Below are 15,373 nucleotides of genomic sequence, written 5' to 3' on the forward strand. Positions count from 1 at the left end.
GAACCTCTGCTCTATACTAATAATTAACAATAATAAATACCTAATAAACAACGACGACCAATGCCGTAAGGATACTACAACAGAATAACCGCTTCCAATAAGTTGAAGATGTGTAGACACAATGGCGAGGAGATACATCCACACAGAACAGCAATTTGCAATCGACACCTGCGCATGTTGTTAAAATATTAGACGCTGGTTTAACACCAACATTACCGAAATACTCAAATGCATGTGATGTTGATCCAGCTACTATATTTACATAGTATAAAACAAAACGACGTCGCTGTCTGTCCTCTTATATCTTTTAATTACGCAACGGATTTTAATGCAGTTTCCATCAATAGATAGAGTGATTGAGGAGGAATGTTTATATGTATAATACATGCTTGTTATAATCTAAATATATAACTCAAACTTGACTGACTGACATAGTGATCTATCAACGCACAGCCCAAACCACTGGACAGATCGGGCTGAAATTTGGCATGCAGGTAGATGTTATGACGTAGACATCCGCTACGAAAGGATTTTGATTAATTCTACCCCCATGGGGATAAAATAGGGGATGATGCAGGATATAAATGTATTAGTTTGAACCTATCACTACCTAATGGAACGAATAAATTAAGACGAACAAAATCATTTTTAGTTCTTTAGGCTACTTTTATTTTAGAAACATAAAGTTAAATTCCTCGCGGACGAAGTCGCGGGTACAGCCAGTTAAAACATAGGTTGATAGGACTGAATTCTTGTGTAGGTATATGATTGTATATGGAAAAAGTGTGAGAATAATTGTTGCTTTTTTTCGTACTACTCTAATGCAGCTGGCCTTTACAGCTTCACCGGACGATAGGGGGCGAGTGCAGATGGCACAAAACCAGAAGAACTTATAGAGCCGCTGAAGGCCATCTCCCGCCTGACGAGTACGACTAGTCTGAGGGCACCGCTAGGAGTTTGAACCTCGGTTCAGGCCGTTGTAATTTCGACCCCCGTTTGAATTGGACGGGGGATCTATCGGAGGGGGTGTATAATTATGTATGTGTGTGAATGTACGTATATTTTTAGAAATTAAAGATCTAGTTCCCTGTGTAGATACTAGACTTGTAACTTTATACTACTAGCTGTGCCCGCGACTTCGTTCACAAGGAAAGAGGACGAATAAGGAATTTTAATTTCATCCCTATTTTTACCCCTTTAAGGGTAAAATTCGTACAAACTTTGAATGTCATATTGATAGTCAAAAGCTTATTAAATAAGTTCCAAGCTTCTAGCTTTAAAAATGATACTTCCATAGAACGTTTCATCTCCACTTTCAACCACTTACAACCCTTTCTTCGCACTAAAAAGTAGCCTATGTCCTTTCTCAGGGTTTAGACTACCTGTATACCAAATTTTATTCAAATCGGTGCAGTAGTTTTGGCGTGAAAGCGACACAGACAGACAGAGTTACTTTCGCATTATAATATTAGTAGAGATAGCTGACTGCAAACTTCTGCGGACGCCCATTTCCAGTTGCTGTCAACACAAGCTAATTTGTCATGCACTATGTCAAAATATACGCATGTTAAGGTTTCCCCACACAAATATGCCTACGTGTATGTATTATTCATTATTTACTACATGCCAGTAACAAACACACCGAAGACTGGAATTATTTTAACTAAAACATTGTGTTCTTGAACTTTGCTTTCTTGCAATAAAATCATGACCGTTGGAGTTGAAATCATACGTGAGAGTTCCGTTTATGTAATAGTTTGTACCCATCAGTGGCAACTTTATAGTTCTACATTAGGGGCCATTCAAGTATTACGTAAGCATTATGCACGGGGGTCTTTGGTTTGCTTTTTTTTTTTTACATAAGCGGTAGGGGAGTCCAGATTATGATTACGTCACACTTTTTTACACGAATGGTAACCCTCACATTGTCTTTGCTAAAAAAAATACATTAATTGAAATGTTTATGTAATCACGGAGGGAGGGGGTAAGAGCTTTGCTTACTTTTGCCACAGATAATATAATAGTTATTTGGATAAACTATAGGTACTACAGGTCCGCGAAATTATCGTAAAAGTTGTATAAAGATTTTGTTCACAGGATAATTCACACGGCGACATCTAGTACTAAATCTATTATATTACAATAACAACCAATTTAAACCTATGCTTTTGCTGACAAGGGGGTTGGGGGGTGAATAATTGTAATAAATCTGCTTATGTAATACTTAGACGGCCCCTTACCAGGTACATCTTTAACCATTGTGGCACAGCACCGACAGGTCCCAACTTTTTGTTGCGTGCTGCACCACCGACCACGGCAATGTACCTGTCCCGCCCACACTACGCCACCAAGGAACAGGACATTGTCCACTATACCCGGACCAGAAGTAACCTGACATTGAGGGTGATGCCGCTGGAAACGAGTCACAATGCGAGCTTCAACGCGTTCGTGGCCCGGGTCCCTACTAACATGCTGCCCACCTTCATGAAGGAGGACTACTGGCCGAAGGATGTGGTGTATCGGCGCTACCGTGGTAGATTGCTGTCGTCAGTGCCGTGACCATAGAGACAATTTGAATTTATATTTTATTATTATTTCTTATGTAAGTTAGTCTCTATGCTATTTATAATATGGGCCATGTAGCCTGAATTAAATAAAATAAATATATAAAAAAATATAGTGTTAGTCTTTTTATTGATGACTAGTTGACCCGCGCAACTTCGTCTGCGTTTCATTTCCCCACCTTTTGCAATATTCTTCATTGCAGCTCCGCTCCTATTGGCCGTAGCGTAATGTTATATAGCTTAAAGACTTCCTCGACGAATGGACTATACAACACAAAAATAATTTTTCAATTCGAACCAGTAGTTCCTGAGATTAGCGCGTTCAAACAAACAAACTCTTCAGCTTTTCAATATTAGTATAAATCAGTGGTTCCCAAATAGATTTTGCTGCGTTCCACTTCAAACAAAACCTCAAACCTTGCGGACCCCTTATTGTAGCAATCAAACTAATGTTATAAATGTGAAAGTTTGTGAGTGTGTGTATATGTTTGTTTTACTGATAGGCGCAACTTGATGAAACTTGCCGCAAATTGAAGCCCTTTTGAACAGTTACTGTTGAATATATTCACATACCCGACTACTTTGTAACTACATAATCTGGCCAGCCAGAGCTGCTTTGCGCTGATGTCCAAAAACTCTTAGATAGTAGTGGAAATTGAGGTTTTTTAAAAAATGTAAAGCAAATTAATCCTTACATAGTATAAAATAAAGTCACTATCACAGTCTGTCTCTATGTATGCCTAAATCTTTAAAACTACTCAATGGATTTTGAAGCAGTTTTTTATTAGATAGACTGATACTAGAGGAAGGTTTATATATATAATACATGTACACCCGTACAGAGCCAGGGTAGCTAGTATAGAATAAGGAATAATTAATCTGCATTTTTAAGATAAGCGACTTGGTGACCTAGCAATTTGGCACATCACCTTACTTATCCAATGGTTGCAAGTTCTATTCTGAATGGTGAGTGAATTTATATCAATGAGCATGATTGTTTCCATTTGTCCAGGTGTATTCTGTGTATATATTTATTAAAAAAAAGTAAGTATTTCTATCAGTTGTTTAAAACCTTAACACTATTTTTCATAAGTCAGACATTTCCTAAATTCATGCTCAAATCTACAGAATGAACAGTCTCTGTTGTTTAGTCTTTTCTTGTCTCACAAGATGTCTACAACTGGCTCTTCTTTTAAAAGTACATCATCATTTTTAATGTTCTGTATTTGATTAGATACTGCATAGTCAAATACAGGACTTTAAAAATACTACATAAATTCTAAAAAAAAATCCACTACAGAATTAAAGTCCATATTATATTGTTAACAGTGACTGCTGTATCATACAATCATAAAAAACCGACTATAAGTATACTGTCTCAGAGTCTAGTTTTTAACACTGTCATACATTTTTCGTAATATTCCTCTAGTCCTAGCCTTCTCTTCAGAAATTCGAAACGTTTAATGAAGGAATAACATATGAAAGTTTTCTCATAGCGCCAAGTCTTTGTTGAGTTTATTATTGGAAAACCAAATGTAGCACAAATTTCACCCACTTCTTCTCTGTGATGCAGTATATTGCAATTTAATTTCTTCATTCCTACTGCTATAACCATGTTGTGTCTATAATCAATAGTCAATTAGAATAATGAGATAAATAATAATGAACATAAGTTACTATAATACGAACATAAATGCAGTACAGTATAACACAGACAGCCATAAGCACAGATTACTACTTATGCAGACATGCAGATACTTAGTTCGCAGTGTAAGTATTTACAAAAATATTTATAACTAAGAAAATGGATCTCGTTCTTTGATAAATAATAATACAGCGAAAGAGATAGAGGCACTATCGCATTTCTAATATTAGTTTTAATGTGCCAAATTTTAAGTTAATATTCAATAACAAATAAAATATATTAAAATCATTACTTGCCTATACCTAAACTAGAAGTCTCTTTCTAGCATTGGATTCCGTTAACATTTAGATGGATAGAAATATATATTCTTTTAATATAAATAAAGAACTATAACTCATTGATCTTAGATAGCCTGTAATCTAATTTAATAGTTTCAAAAACACACATTCAAAAGACTTTTTATTTTAATTTCATGTGAATGAATCCTGAGAGCAATGAATCATTGTTCTCAGTGTGAAACTGAACGTGCTCAAAATAGAAACTTCTGTCAGTGACATGAAACGTCACGTCATGCGTCATACGTCACGCGTACGAAGTAAACGTAACAGGCAAACGATTGCAGAAAATCATAATTTAGAAAACCTAATACTAAACTGATTCTGGAATATTTCACGGCTGCATATAATGTAAACGAGATGAAGCATCGAAAAGAGCAAGTGGAGCGGTGAGCGAAATGTCGATAGAGTACGTCCCGGTGAGTGAGGGCGAGCAGGACGAGCCCATCGAGTTGCCAACTGAAGAAGACGGCTCGCTGCTACTGAGCACGGTAGCAGCGCAGTTCGCCAGCGCCAGTGGCCTCAAGTACCGAGCGGGCGGCCGTCTGCGCGGCGTGCGGCTGGTGGACGAGCGCCTGTCGCCGCCGGCGGAGGGCTGGGCGGCCCACCGCTACTGGTGCGCATTTCCTCGAGCCTCGCCCTCGCCTACGCCCCGGCCGCGCTGTTCCGACCTCATCGTCCTCGGATTGCCTTGGAAAACGGGCGAGGATGCCGTGCGAGAGTACTTCTCCGCGTTCGGCGAGCTACTCATGGTGCAGGTGAAACGAGACGTCAAAACCGGGCTATCGAAGGGCTTCGGTTTCATCAAGTTCGGCGATTACGAGGCGCAAGTGCGAGCCCTCGGTCGGCGGCACATGATCGACGGGCGCTGGTGCGACGTGCGCATCCCCAACGGCAAGGACGGCGGCGCGACCGCGCACCGCAAGGTGTTCGTGGGTCGCTGCACCGAGAGCCTGACTGCAGAAGACCTGCGCGAGTATTTCGGCGCGTTCGGGCAGGTGACGGACGTTTTCGTGCCGCGGCCCTTCCGCGCGTTCAGCTTCGTCACTTTCCTCGACCCGGAGGTGGCGCAGTCGCTGTGCGGGCAGGACCACATCATCAAGGGCGTGTCGGTGAACATCTCGACGGCGTCGCCGAAGCGCGACCGCAGCGAGCGCAACTCGCAGCTGCTGGGCTGGGGGCTGGTGGAGGGCGGCGCGCGCGTGTTCAACTGGCCGGCGGGCGACTGGCCGCCCGCGCAGCCGCCCGCCCACGCGCCGCCCTCGCACGCGCCCCACGCGCCCCACGCGCCCCATGCGCCCCACGCGCCCCTCGACACCAAGCTCTACCTCAAGTATGAGTGACTCCTTGTAAATATTGTCCAGTGTCGCCTGATACTTTACTTGTTGATCGCTGTCAAATTTTATATGAAACTAAATGTGTAAATAATATAATATAGTATGGAGTTGTCTATCTGCATTTCAGTTGTAATGTTGTTGGGAATGAAACACAAATACTAATATAATTAGTAATATTAAGAAATCAAAATATTTAAAATGCATCAACATGCATTTGTTACTTTTTTTATAAGTATCCACAGAATGTTAGAAACAAAAGTCAAACCTGTTGCAGATTTGCTGACAATCTGACTCGGTGGTAGTTGTGACAAATACATAGTATTGTAGCTACCCAATACATGACTAAATTGAATATTAAAATTTCATGGTTAGTGCACACAAAACTAATATCTCCATGGGCTCCGTAGCCCCCAAACCCCAGGAAAAAGTGTTGACAAAAGTAAGAACTTTGTGTGAAAATGTAAAATAATCAGGCTGACTTTGACTAAATTAAATTAGGGTTGAATCTAAATCACATAAAACAGATGTCCAATTATTATGTGAGAATAGATAGAGAGTAAATATTTAGAAATATATTAGAAAATTACATACAGAAATTTCCAAAATAGCATTGATATACATATTACATCTGTTGAATGTGTATTTGATCTGATCCTGATGTGGTTGTATCACAAGTCGGAGTACAGTACAGATTGTTATCATATTCAACCTTAACCATAGATTTTCACTACAAATTAAAATTTTATTTACTATGGTTGAAAACTAAAACTGTACATTAAATATTTTTGTAATCTAAAACCATGGTTTTTGTACTTCACTTGTCTGTTTGGATTTAAACGACTCAATTTTATTATTGGTTTATTGAACTGCTGAATTTTTTTTTTAACTACTATTACTAGTATTTTCAGGTCCTCAGACTATGAGGAACTTATTTTTTTTTTCCTGGTTTATCCGTGATCAGTATGTCTACTATAATTGGATTGGTTGGCAAATGGCAATGAGAGTCTGCAGTCCATTGAGTGCAAGATTTATTTAATGACATCATCTGGCATACATTCAGGAATTAAGAACTGGAGTGTATTTTTATGGATGATAATGGAATGCTGCATCCGCCTGCGCTAACGGTTTATAACGGCCCATCGTGACAAATTCACCAAGATTTATCACGATGGTTTCCTGGGGGAATCGCGTGGAGGTCAACCTGACATGGTACATGTACATGCTAGCAATAGGAGTATTAGTCCACATTACTAACAATACCCTTTCTCTCCAAACTAGAGTGTTGCTTATCCAAATCCAGTCGATATGTTCGATACAGGCGTTTTTAAAATTTTATTTTGAATTTATAAACTACTGCATGGGTGAGGCTAGTGTAGCACGGGTAGAGCTATGTTCAATAGTGTAAAAACAATTTACAGTGCAATACTTGCCTACTGTGGGTTTAAGAGAATAGGTGAAATAATATTTCACGTATTCTGTGACTTTATGCCTTACAAATTAAATACTGACTTTCCTGTTTATAGTATTAGTCTAAAAATAATTTATCAACAATGTTTTAATGTAGTAGGGTATATGTATGGACTATATATTATATTGATGGTTATTTTTAATGTATGATGATGGAATGCTGCACCCACCTGTGTTACAGTTGTATATGGCGGGGCAGCAGTGATATGATGAATGAGCATGAGGTCAAATCAGCCCATTGTGACAAATTCACTAGTAATTTATCACGATGGTTTCCAGAGGGAACCGCATGGAGGTCACCCTGACATAATACATTGATAGCCATGGGGTCATTAGTCCATATTACTAACAATTCCCTTTCATTCTACAGATAATCTTTTTCTGATTTCTGATCGTCTTTTCTGTGTGAAAGATGATATGGTAAGAAAGGGAGTAAATAACGAGATGACTGCGAACAGAGATGAATGAAAGCGAAAAACATATTACGACGACCACAATAAATGGGATAAGGAAGAAGCAGATGGTCCATGTATTTGGTATGGCTTGTGTCAGGAGGTTGTACATGTGTCATGTACAAGCCAATTTTATATATAACTAGCTGTACTCGCGACTTTTTTAAACTTTATTTTTCTAAAATAAAAGTAGCCTAAGGTACTCCTTATTACAGCTGATGTAATAATGAGTAACTCAGGCTACTTTTACACCTGCCAAAAAAAAGTCTCGACCAAATCGGTCCAGCCATTTATTTAGATTAGCCGGAAAAACAGACAGACAGACAAAAATTGTAAAAGATGTTATTTTGGTGTATGTACCGTATTTATATTCATATGCATGTAGTAAAAAACTGTTATTTCAATATTACAAACAGACACTCCAATTTTATTTATATGTATAGATTATTGGGAGGAAGCAATAACAAAACTCACATTAATATTATACAAACTTTTTTAATCTCATGACATTAAAACTGGTACTTACTCTCTAACACTTGTTACAGAAATGTTACACAATTACTAAATTAAATAAAATTACATTTATTTGGCCCACACACATGTTCTTTTGTGAATAATACAGTGTATCTGCTGTGTTGACCGGGACAGTCCTGTTTGCCAGTATTGTGATTGATTTTACCTCTGTACAAATAAAATCGGTGCATCGAAGTCGCCAAATGGGCATCGTAGGTAACAGGAGATTTGTTACTTGAACACAGACAGGATTGGGTAAGAATTTATAACTTCAAAGTTGGACCGTGTATAATATAAAAAAAAATTTGCCCTCGATAGAATAACTGCCAAAGTGGTCCCACTTCCTATGTTAGGATTTATTGATATAATCGCAACATAAATTTGAAGATGGACAAATATTATCAAAGATTGTTGTAGGGGATCTGCTTTCGAGAATGCATTGGGGATTGAAATATTTTTGAAACCGCAGTAAAATAATATTACATATTTCAAACTAAAGAAAGTTATAGGCAAATGTATATTTTTTATGTATGATAATGGAATTGCGTACCCGCCTGCGCAACGGTTTACGCTGGCGGGGCACCAGTGGAGGACGATAAGATGGGCAGGAGGTCAGGTCAACCTGACATGGTAGGTACATTGCTAGCAATAAACTCATTAATCTACATTACTAACAATCCCCTTTCCCCCTGCAAATGTACATTTGGACTGTCCGAGCTGTAAACAATCTCATTACAAATTAGGTGTCGACATCTATATTAATATTGTACATATTATACAAGTTGGGTACTACCTACGTGAATCACATTACTTGAAGAGATCATAACAAACATTCCTTGTGTTCTATTACGTTGACAAAACTCACCAACAATTGTTTAATTATAATATCTCAGGACCAATTGCCCTAAGATACCTGAGACACAGCGCCATCTAGTCACCAAACTGAGCAGAGCTTGTGTTATGAGTACTAGATAACTTATAGAAATAAAAATAAATAGATTTTTTTTATATACATACTTAATACATATAGAAATCATTCCGACCGATATTAACAATATTCATATTGTTTTGTATTGTACGGAGTAGTAAGGCGGAGTGCTGAACCGCTAGTCTAAAGAAGCCGTGAAATCATCATAATGGATCACAAAGTAGGTAACATATCTATTTACAATATACAATATACGTAAGCAGACCATGGTGGGACAATACAATCTTCACATCTAATTGTATTACAATCCTTTTTTTTTATTAATATGGTGACAATCAAGCACAGAGTCCATTTTATAGTAAACGTAGCTTATGAACGCTTGAAACACCAGGACAGTTGGTGAGCGTTGCTGATCTTCAAGAAACCTTAATATATTCTACTTGAACAACTGTGTCTCTAGAGAAAACAGGTCGGCAGGTAGTTAATTCTACAATATAAGTGTCGGCAGGAAGCTCCACTGAAACCGCACTGATCAGAACATTTACGGCCCGAGTGCTAGCGACAGCTCAATGGAACTAATTACCTCTCGGTTGAAAACTTATATACATTATATAAGATAAGGTAGTTCTATTGTGAAATCTAGTGAACGTCAGCTCAGGTTCTGAGGGTGGGCTGAAGAGCACGATCATCGCAAACATTGTGATTTATATTTTGTTTTGTAAAATAGACCTTATACAATATAATTTTAAAGTTAATTTCAGTTCTTATTTAGGAAATTTATTTTAACGTGTCTACTGCTCACTAGATGGCGTTAGGTGTCTATACTATGTTGTACATATAGAATTTGTTTAAAATCTTAAAGGTAGGTTCTTCTTTCTGTTAATAATAAATAACAATTATCTATAGTTTCTGGTTAAAGATAATGTCTTTTGTTTGTTATAACTGCACTTAATCCAGTTCTAACGTGAAAAAGTTTCCTGCTGCCTTTAAAAAAAAAACAAAAATATTATTTTATTGAATAAAAATAATTTATATTCAACTTCATAATTTAATATTCAACTATACAATCTGCAGCGCTTACTTTTAAAATAGAGGGTAGTGTAGACAAATACACCTAACATCAAGTGATATTTGCTGGAGATTCGTACGAGCTTATTCAGGTATTTTATGATACACACGTGGCCATACTACTGTTTATTGCATCGACGGACATGTTACAAATCTACTGTTCTGTATTCATATTTTGACTACCACTGTGTTGTGTTATATTACGTTAATGAAACTCCCCAACAATAGTTTAATTATAATATCTCAGGACAATTCACACAGCGCCAACTAGTCACCAAACTGAGCAGAGTTTGTGTTATAGGTATTTGATAACTTATAAAAATAAATACATTTTTTGGGAATACATATAAAAAACATCTAGACCGATATTACCCATCATACTCGTGAATAGAATTGTAAAAACAGGAATGTTATTTTAATAAAAAAATAATTTATATTCAACTTCACAATTTAATATTCAACTATACAATCTGCAGCGCTTACTTTCAAAATCGAGGGTAGCATCAAATATTACGTTATCATCGATAAAACTTTAATAATTGATACAAGGATATGGACTATGGATAAGACTTAAATTTTGAACACGAATGAAAACATAATGAATAAACATACATAAGAATTGGCCTTTGGCCTCATCAGTTGTTCAAATATGAAGAAGTTTAAAAGTAGACTAGGCTGTACGGTCTAAGGATCTTTGCCTGTTCCATCACTGAAAAAGAGATGGACGAATATGGAAAAAAAAAAATATCTGTGGTAGTATGAACAAATACACCGAACATCAAACTATATGTGCTGAAGATTCGTACGAGCTTCATTAGGGTTTTTATGATACACACGTGGCCAAACTTATGATAATTTCATCGACGGACTCGTTACAAATCTACTGTACGGTACGCATATTTGTCTACGGACATATCTTTAGCAATAATTCATATTGCTAAAGATATGTCCGTTTTGACATTTGACACATGTTAACATTTACTAACAAAAAAATTGCGGTACCTATACATTACTCGTTTGTCTATTCTCCCAAATTTGAATTTAGAATTTCTATAAATGAATCTGTATTATTAAATTTTTTTTTCTCTTCTTTTAGCTCCGGCGGTTTGTGTTGCCATTAGCCATTGCCATTAGCCATATTCTGCAATATATAACTTGAAAGAGAAAGAAAGAATAGCATACGCTGGTGGTTAATCTATTCTTCCAAATTTGAATTTAAATGAATCTGTATTACTGTAAACATGTACAACGTTTATTTGAAAAGAATACGAGCTGAGTTTTTTGTCAGTTCTTCTAATCTCGAAATTATTCCGAACTGACGGCAGATTTTCCATATCATAAGAGTCTATAATAAACCTACACGAATAAAGATATTTGAATTTGTACTAGAATCATAAGGATTATCTGCAATCGTCTAGAATATTAGAACGGCGTAGTAGGTATATATGTACATGGATAGTTACGAATTATCTTATCTGTGATACTAGCAACTCAACGTAAATATTTAGCCGCCCAATCTACTCGGGACACGCCGCTGCCCACTGCTGCCGTTTCTGCAAAATAAAATTATTAGTAATATTGATACATTATGCATAGAAAATTGCATCATTATAAACTATATGTCGTATGGAGAACTAATAAAATATAAATCACAATATAAAGATGCGACGAGATATCAAAAAGGACCTCTATACAGGATAATAAGATTAATAAATCTCGGGAATCATATGTTCGTAGAAAGAGATGAAAATCAGATGACTGAAAATCTGATGATGAGTGATTTAGCGCCTTTTTATAATAATCAATTACTGTTAAAAATGGAGGACATGTGACTTTACGGGCAAACGCGTAATTATAGAGTTTATAAAATTTAAACGTGTCTGAAAAATATAATCTGTGACATAAAAAATAAGTAAAATTAGAAAAATGGCTCGAAACGCGCGCTTTCACGCGCGAAAGAGTAATCGCAAAAAATAAATAAAATGCAATCACACTCGATAGAAATCTGAAGAGTACCTTTATAATTACCTCGATGCGTTCGAAGTGGTAGCGGGCGGAACAGCGAGGTGTCGATGCGGCCGCCGGCGACGTACCGCGAGGCGCCCAGGTAGGCGGCGGCGGCGGCGGCGGCGGCGGCGGGGGCTGCGGGCGCGGGGGGCGCGGCCGCCTGCAGCGCCGCCAGCACGCTGCGACCCCCCGCGCGCACCTCCCGCACCTCCCGCACCTCCCGCCGCCCGCCCGCCTGCAGCGCCTCCGCCGCGCCCGCCTCGTGCACCACCTCGCCCCTGCGCACCGCACACTATACACTAACAATGCCCCCTTGGACTTATGATCCCGTTGTTGTGTACCATGTCAGGTTGATCTCCATGCGGTTCCCACTGGCAACAATCGTGATATATTCGTGGTGATTTTGTCACGATGGGCTTAACTGACCTGACCTCATGCTCACGTTATCATCCTCCACTGGTGCCCCGCCCGCGTAAACCGTTATACAATCAATACCACCATCCATCATCATCCATTAAAAAAAACTTTAACCCTTTATTATTAGGTGTAGGAAAAGGATTGTTAGTCATATGTCACATGTCCCATTGTGTATAAGTCTGCTGTGACCCACACAATCTAGATGCTATGATGTGTCTATGATAAGTTCGGGCTACTTTCCAATTTGATTTCTTGAGTACACGATGATTGAGTGTGGCCTGTTGCTTGCTTGTGAGTATTTGCTGAAGGGAAAATGGTATGTGTGGATGTTATATAGACGTATATAGCGGTGTGCGATGTTTTCTCATTTATATTACCCGAGAATATCGGCGAATCTGTCGCGATGCGCCGCCACCACGACCGGTATGACGGGCGCTACGACGGCAGGCGGCGGTTGCGGCGGCGCCGGCGCCTGCACCAGACCCATCGGAGGAGCATTCTCCAATTCACTTCTACTGCTCCTGAATTTTTTTACATATATGTATTTATAAACCCCACCCTACTGACCAATACCACCTATTGGGGGGAAAGCTAGCAATGTAGTAAGTCAGGTTGATCTCCACGCGGTTCCTCCTGGAAACTACAGTAATAAATTCTCGGTCAATTTGTCACGATGGACCAACTGACCTGACCTCATGCTCATCTTATCAACCTTCACTGGTGCCCCGCTAGCGTAAATTGTTAGCGTAGGCGGGAGTACCATTCCATAATCATCCATAAAAAAGATACCACCTATTATAACGAACCTTCTAGCTCGGGATGCCGGCAGGGGAAGAATCAGAGCGGCTCCGATCGCAAAATAAGGAAATCTGAAAACATATAAATTTATTCTATAGCAACCGAATAGACTTTGTCAAAAACAAAGATATTAGATCCATATTTTACTGGAGCTTAAAGTCAGTAACCTATTCTAAACGACCAAAAGAAACATTATTTTTTTTATATTTCAAGAATTATTTAGCGACACGGTAGTTTGATGACTCTGGCAATTAAGCAGTAGTACAACTTTTTGAAATCTGATGAGAAACTGAATCACTCAATGATTACTATTAGGAACCGCCTGCTTATGTCACATATTAGGACCTAATTAGTATTAAAACAAACCGTAAGGCCTGAGGCGCGGTGGGTCGGTCTCGTGGAGGATATCGCAGTAGCGCAGTGAGGAGCGCGAGGGCCGGTGGAGACGCGCTGGGTACCACCCGCGACATCGCCACTCCGGTGCACGTTGGAAACCGAAAACGCAACGCATCTGCCAAGGCGTACCCTTCGGGCCACTCGTCGCGGTCAGGTGTGCCGAGCACTGCGCATATCTTGTGCAACTGATCTATCTCAGAGTTACCGGGAAATAAAGGACGACACGTGTATAGCTCCGCGGCGATACAACCGAGCGCCCACAGGTCAATTGGGGCTCCATAGCGTGTGTCGTGCAGGAGAACTTCAGGAGCGCGATACCAACGAGTGGAAACGTAGTCGGTGTACGGCGGCCGTGAACGCACCTCACGCGCTAGGCCTAAGTCCGCAATTTTCACGAGTTCTGGACCGGCGCACAACAGATTCTCCGGTTTAAGATCGCGATGAAAGAAACCATGGCGGTGCATATGCGCCAACCCCTGCAACACCTGATATAGCATATTTCGCAGGACCGGCTCTGGGAATGGACGTTCTGCGTCTCGTATTAGTTGGTATAAGTTACCACGCATGTACTCGAACACAAAATATAGAGTGTCATTCTCCCGAATCACTTCACGTAGCTTGACGATGTTTGCATGATTTAGTTTTTTTAACGACTTAACCTCACGCAAGTTCATGGCCTCGTCCCACGAGTAGTACTTTCTTTTCATACGTTTAATAGCGACCTTCTCGCCGTTGTCGCGCCGCTGCGCCAGCACCACCGACCCATACGTGCCGTCTCCGAGTTGCTGCAGCACCACGTAGCGGTTCATAATGCCCGCGCTCCTCAACAACAAACTTAATTCACCTCAGGAATTATAGAGGTACACGCGGGCACATTCCATTTGTCAAAGTCGATAAGTTGAAATGAGATAATATGCTGAAAATTTTAGGTAACTTTTTATTTTACGAACGTCCCCAAATCGTTCACAGTCATGCTGACTATATTGTTTATTAATGTAACATACATTTGAAAAACAGATTTATAATCCCAAGACTTTCATATTAAGCATCACTGGGACAGAATCTCCTTTTTCCAAATCCTCAATGATACAATTCACTAATATACATTTGAGATATTGAACCAACATTGTAAACTTTCAGTTTTCCTGGTGCAGCACTCATAGCCAAATAATACGCATTTAACGTGAAACTACACATGCTTTAAATTGAAGAAATAAATCACTATAATAAGACAAATATGAATATTTCATTGAAATTATTTATTTCCTTTCAAGTATTTATCAACATTACAGCAAGTCTTGTAATTATTATTGGTTACCATGGTTTCCAGTTAACAATATTTACGTAATAGATCGATATTTCAAGGGCCTAGTATGGCACTACCAAAGAATAAGGAAATATGTGTACATGTTATTCTAAATAATATAAGATACTATTATTCATCAT

The 15,373-nt window shown here is 39.0% G+C and overlaps 2 protein-coding genes across 2 annotated transcripts; one reads left to right on the forward strand and one right to left on the reverse strand.

The window, feature by feature from the left end:
• The first annotated feature begins 4,771 nt into the window (after positions 1-4,771).
• Positions 4,772-6,686, forward strand: LOC131845647 (TAR DNA-binding protein 43-like). The gene has a single exon (XM_059194735.1). The coding sequence runs from the start codon at positions 4,943-4,945 to the stop codon at positions 5,885-5,887; it is 945 nt and encodes a 314-aa protein (XP_059050718.1). The 5' UTR covers positions 4,772-4,942; the 3' UTR covers positions 5,888-6,686.
• A 5,094-nt stretch (positions 6,687-11,780) lies between these two features.
• LOC131845662 (serine/threonine-protein kinase ICK) lies at positions 11,781-15,101 on the reverse strand. The gene is made up of 5 exons (XM_059194752.1): positions 13,898-15,101; positions 13,540-13,602; positions 13,111-13,254; positions 12,326-12,594; positions 11,781-11,862 (listed from the first exon to the last, which is right to left on the reverse strand). Exons 1-5 carry the CDS (start codon positions 14,734-14,736, stop codon positions 11,801-11,803), a joined length of 1,377 nt encoding a protein of 458 aa, XP_059050735.1. The 5' UTR covers positions 14,737-15,101; the 3' UTR covers positions 11,781-11,800.
• Positions 15,102-15,373: the final 272 nt, after the last annotated feature.

The sequence above is a fragment of the Achroia grisella genome, unplaced genomic scaffold, assembly GCF_030625045.1.
Source record: "Achroia grisella isolate CSIRO2021 unplaced genomic scaffold, CSIRO_AGI_Agris_v1 utg478, whole genome shotgun sequence".
In the NCBI taxonomy this organism is placed as follows: domain Eukaryota; kingdom Metazoa; phylum Arthropoda; class Insecta; order Lepidoptera; family Pyralidae; genus Achroia; species Achroia grisella.

Coding starts and splice junctions, on each gene's coding strand:
- LOC131845662 (XM_059194752.1), bottom strand. CDS start 14,736: ATGAACCGCTACGTGGTGCTGCAGCAACTCGGAGACGGCACGTATGGG. Junction 13,603..13,897: donor ACCGCGCCTCAGGCCTTACG/GTTTGTTTTAAT, acceptor ATATGTTTTCAG/ATTTCCTTATTTTGCGATCG. Junction 12,595..13,110: donor AGATTCGCCGATATTCTCGG/GTAATATAAATG, acceptor TGCGGTGCGCAG/GGGCGAGGTGGTGCACGAGG.
- LOC131845647 (XM_059194735.1), top strand. CDS start 4,943: ATGTCGATAGAGTACGTCCCGGTGAGTGAGGGCGAGCAGGACGAGCCC.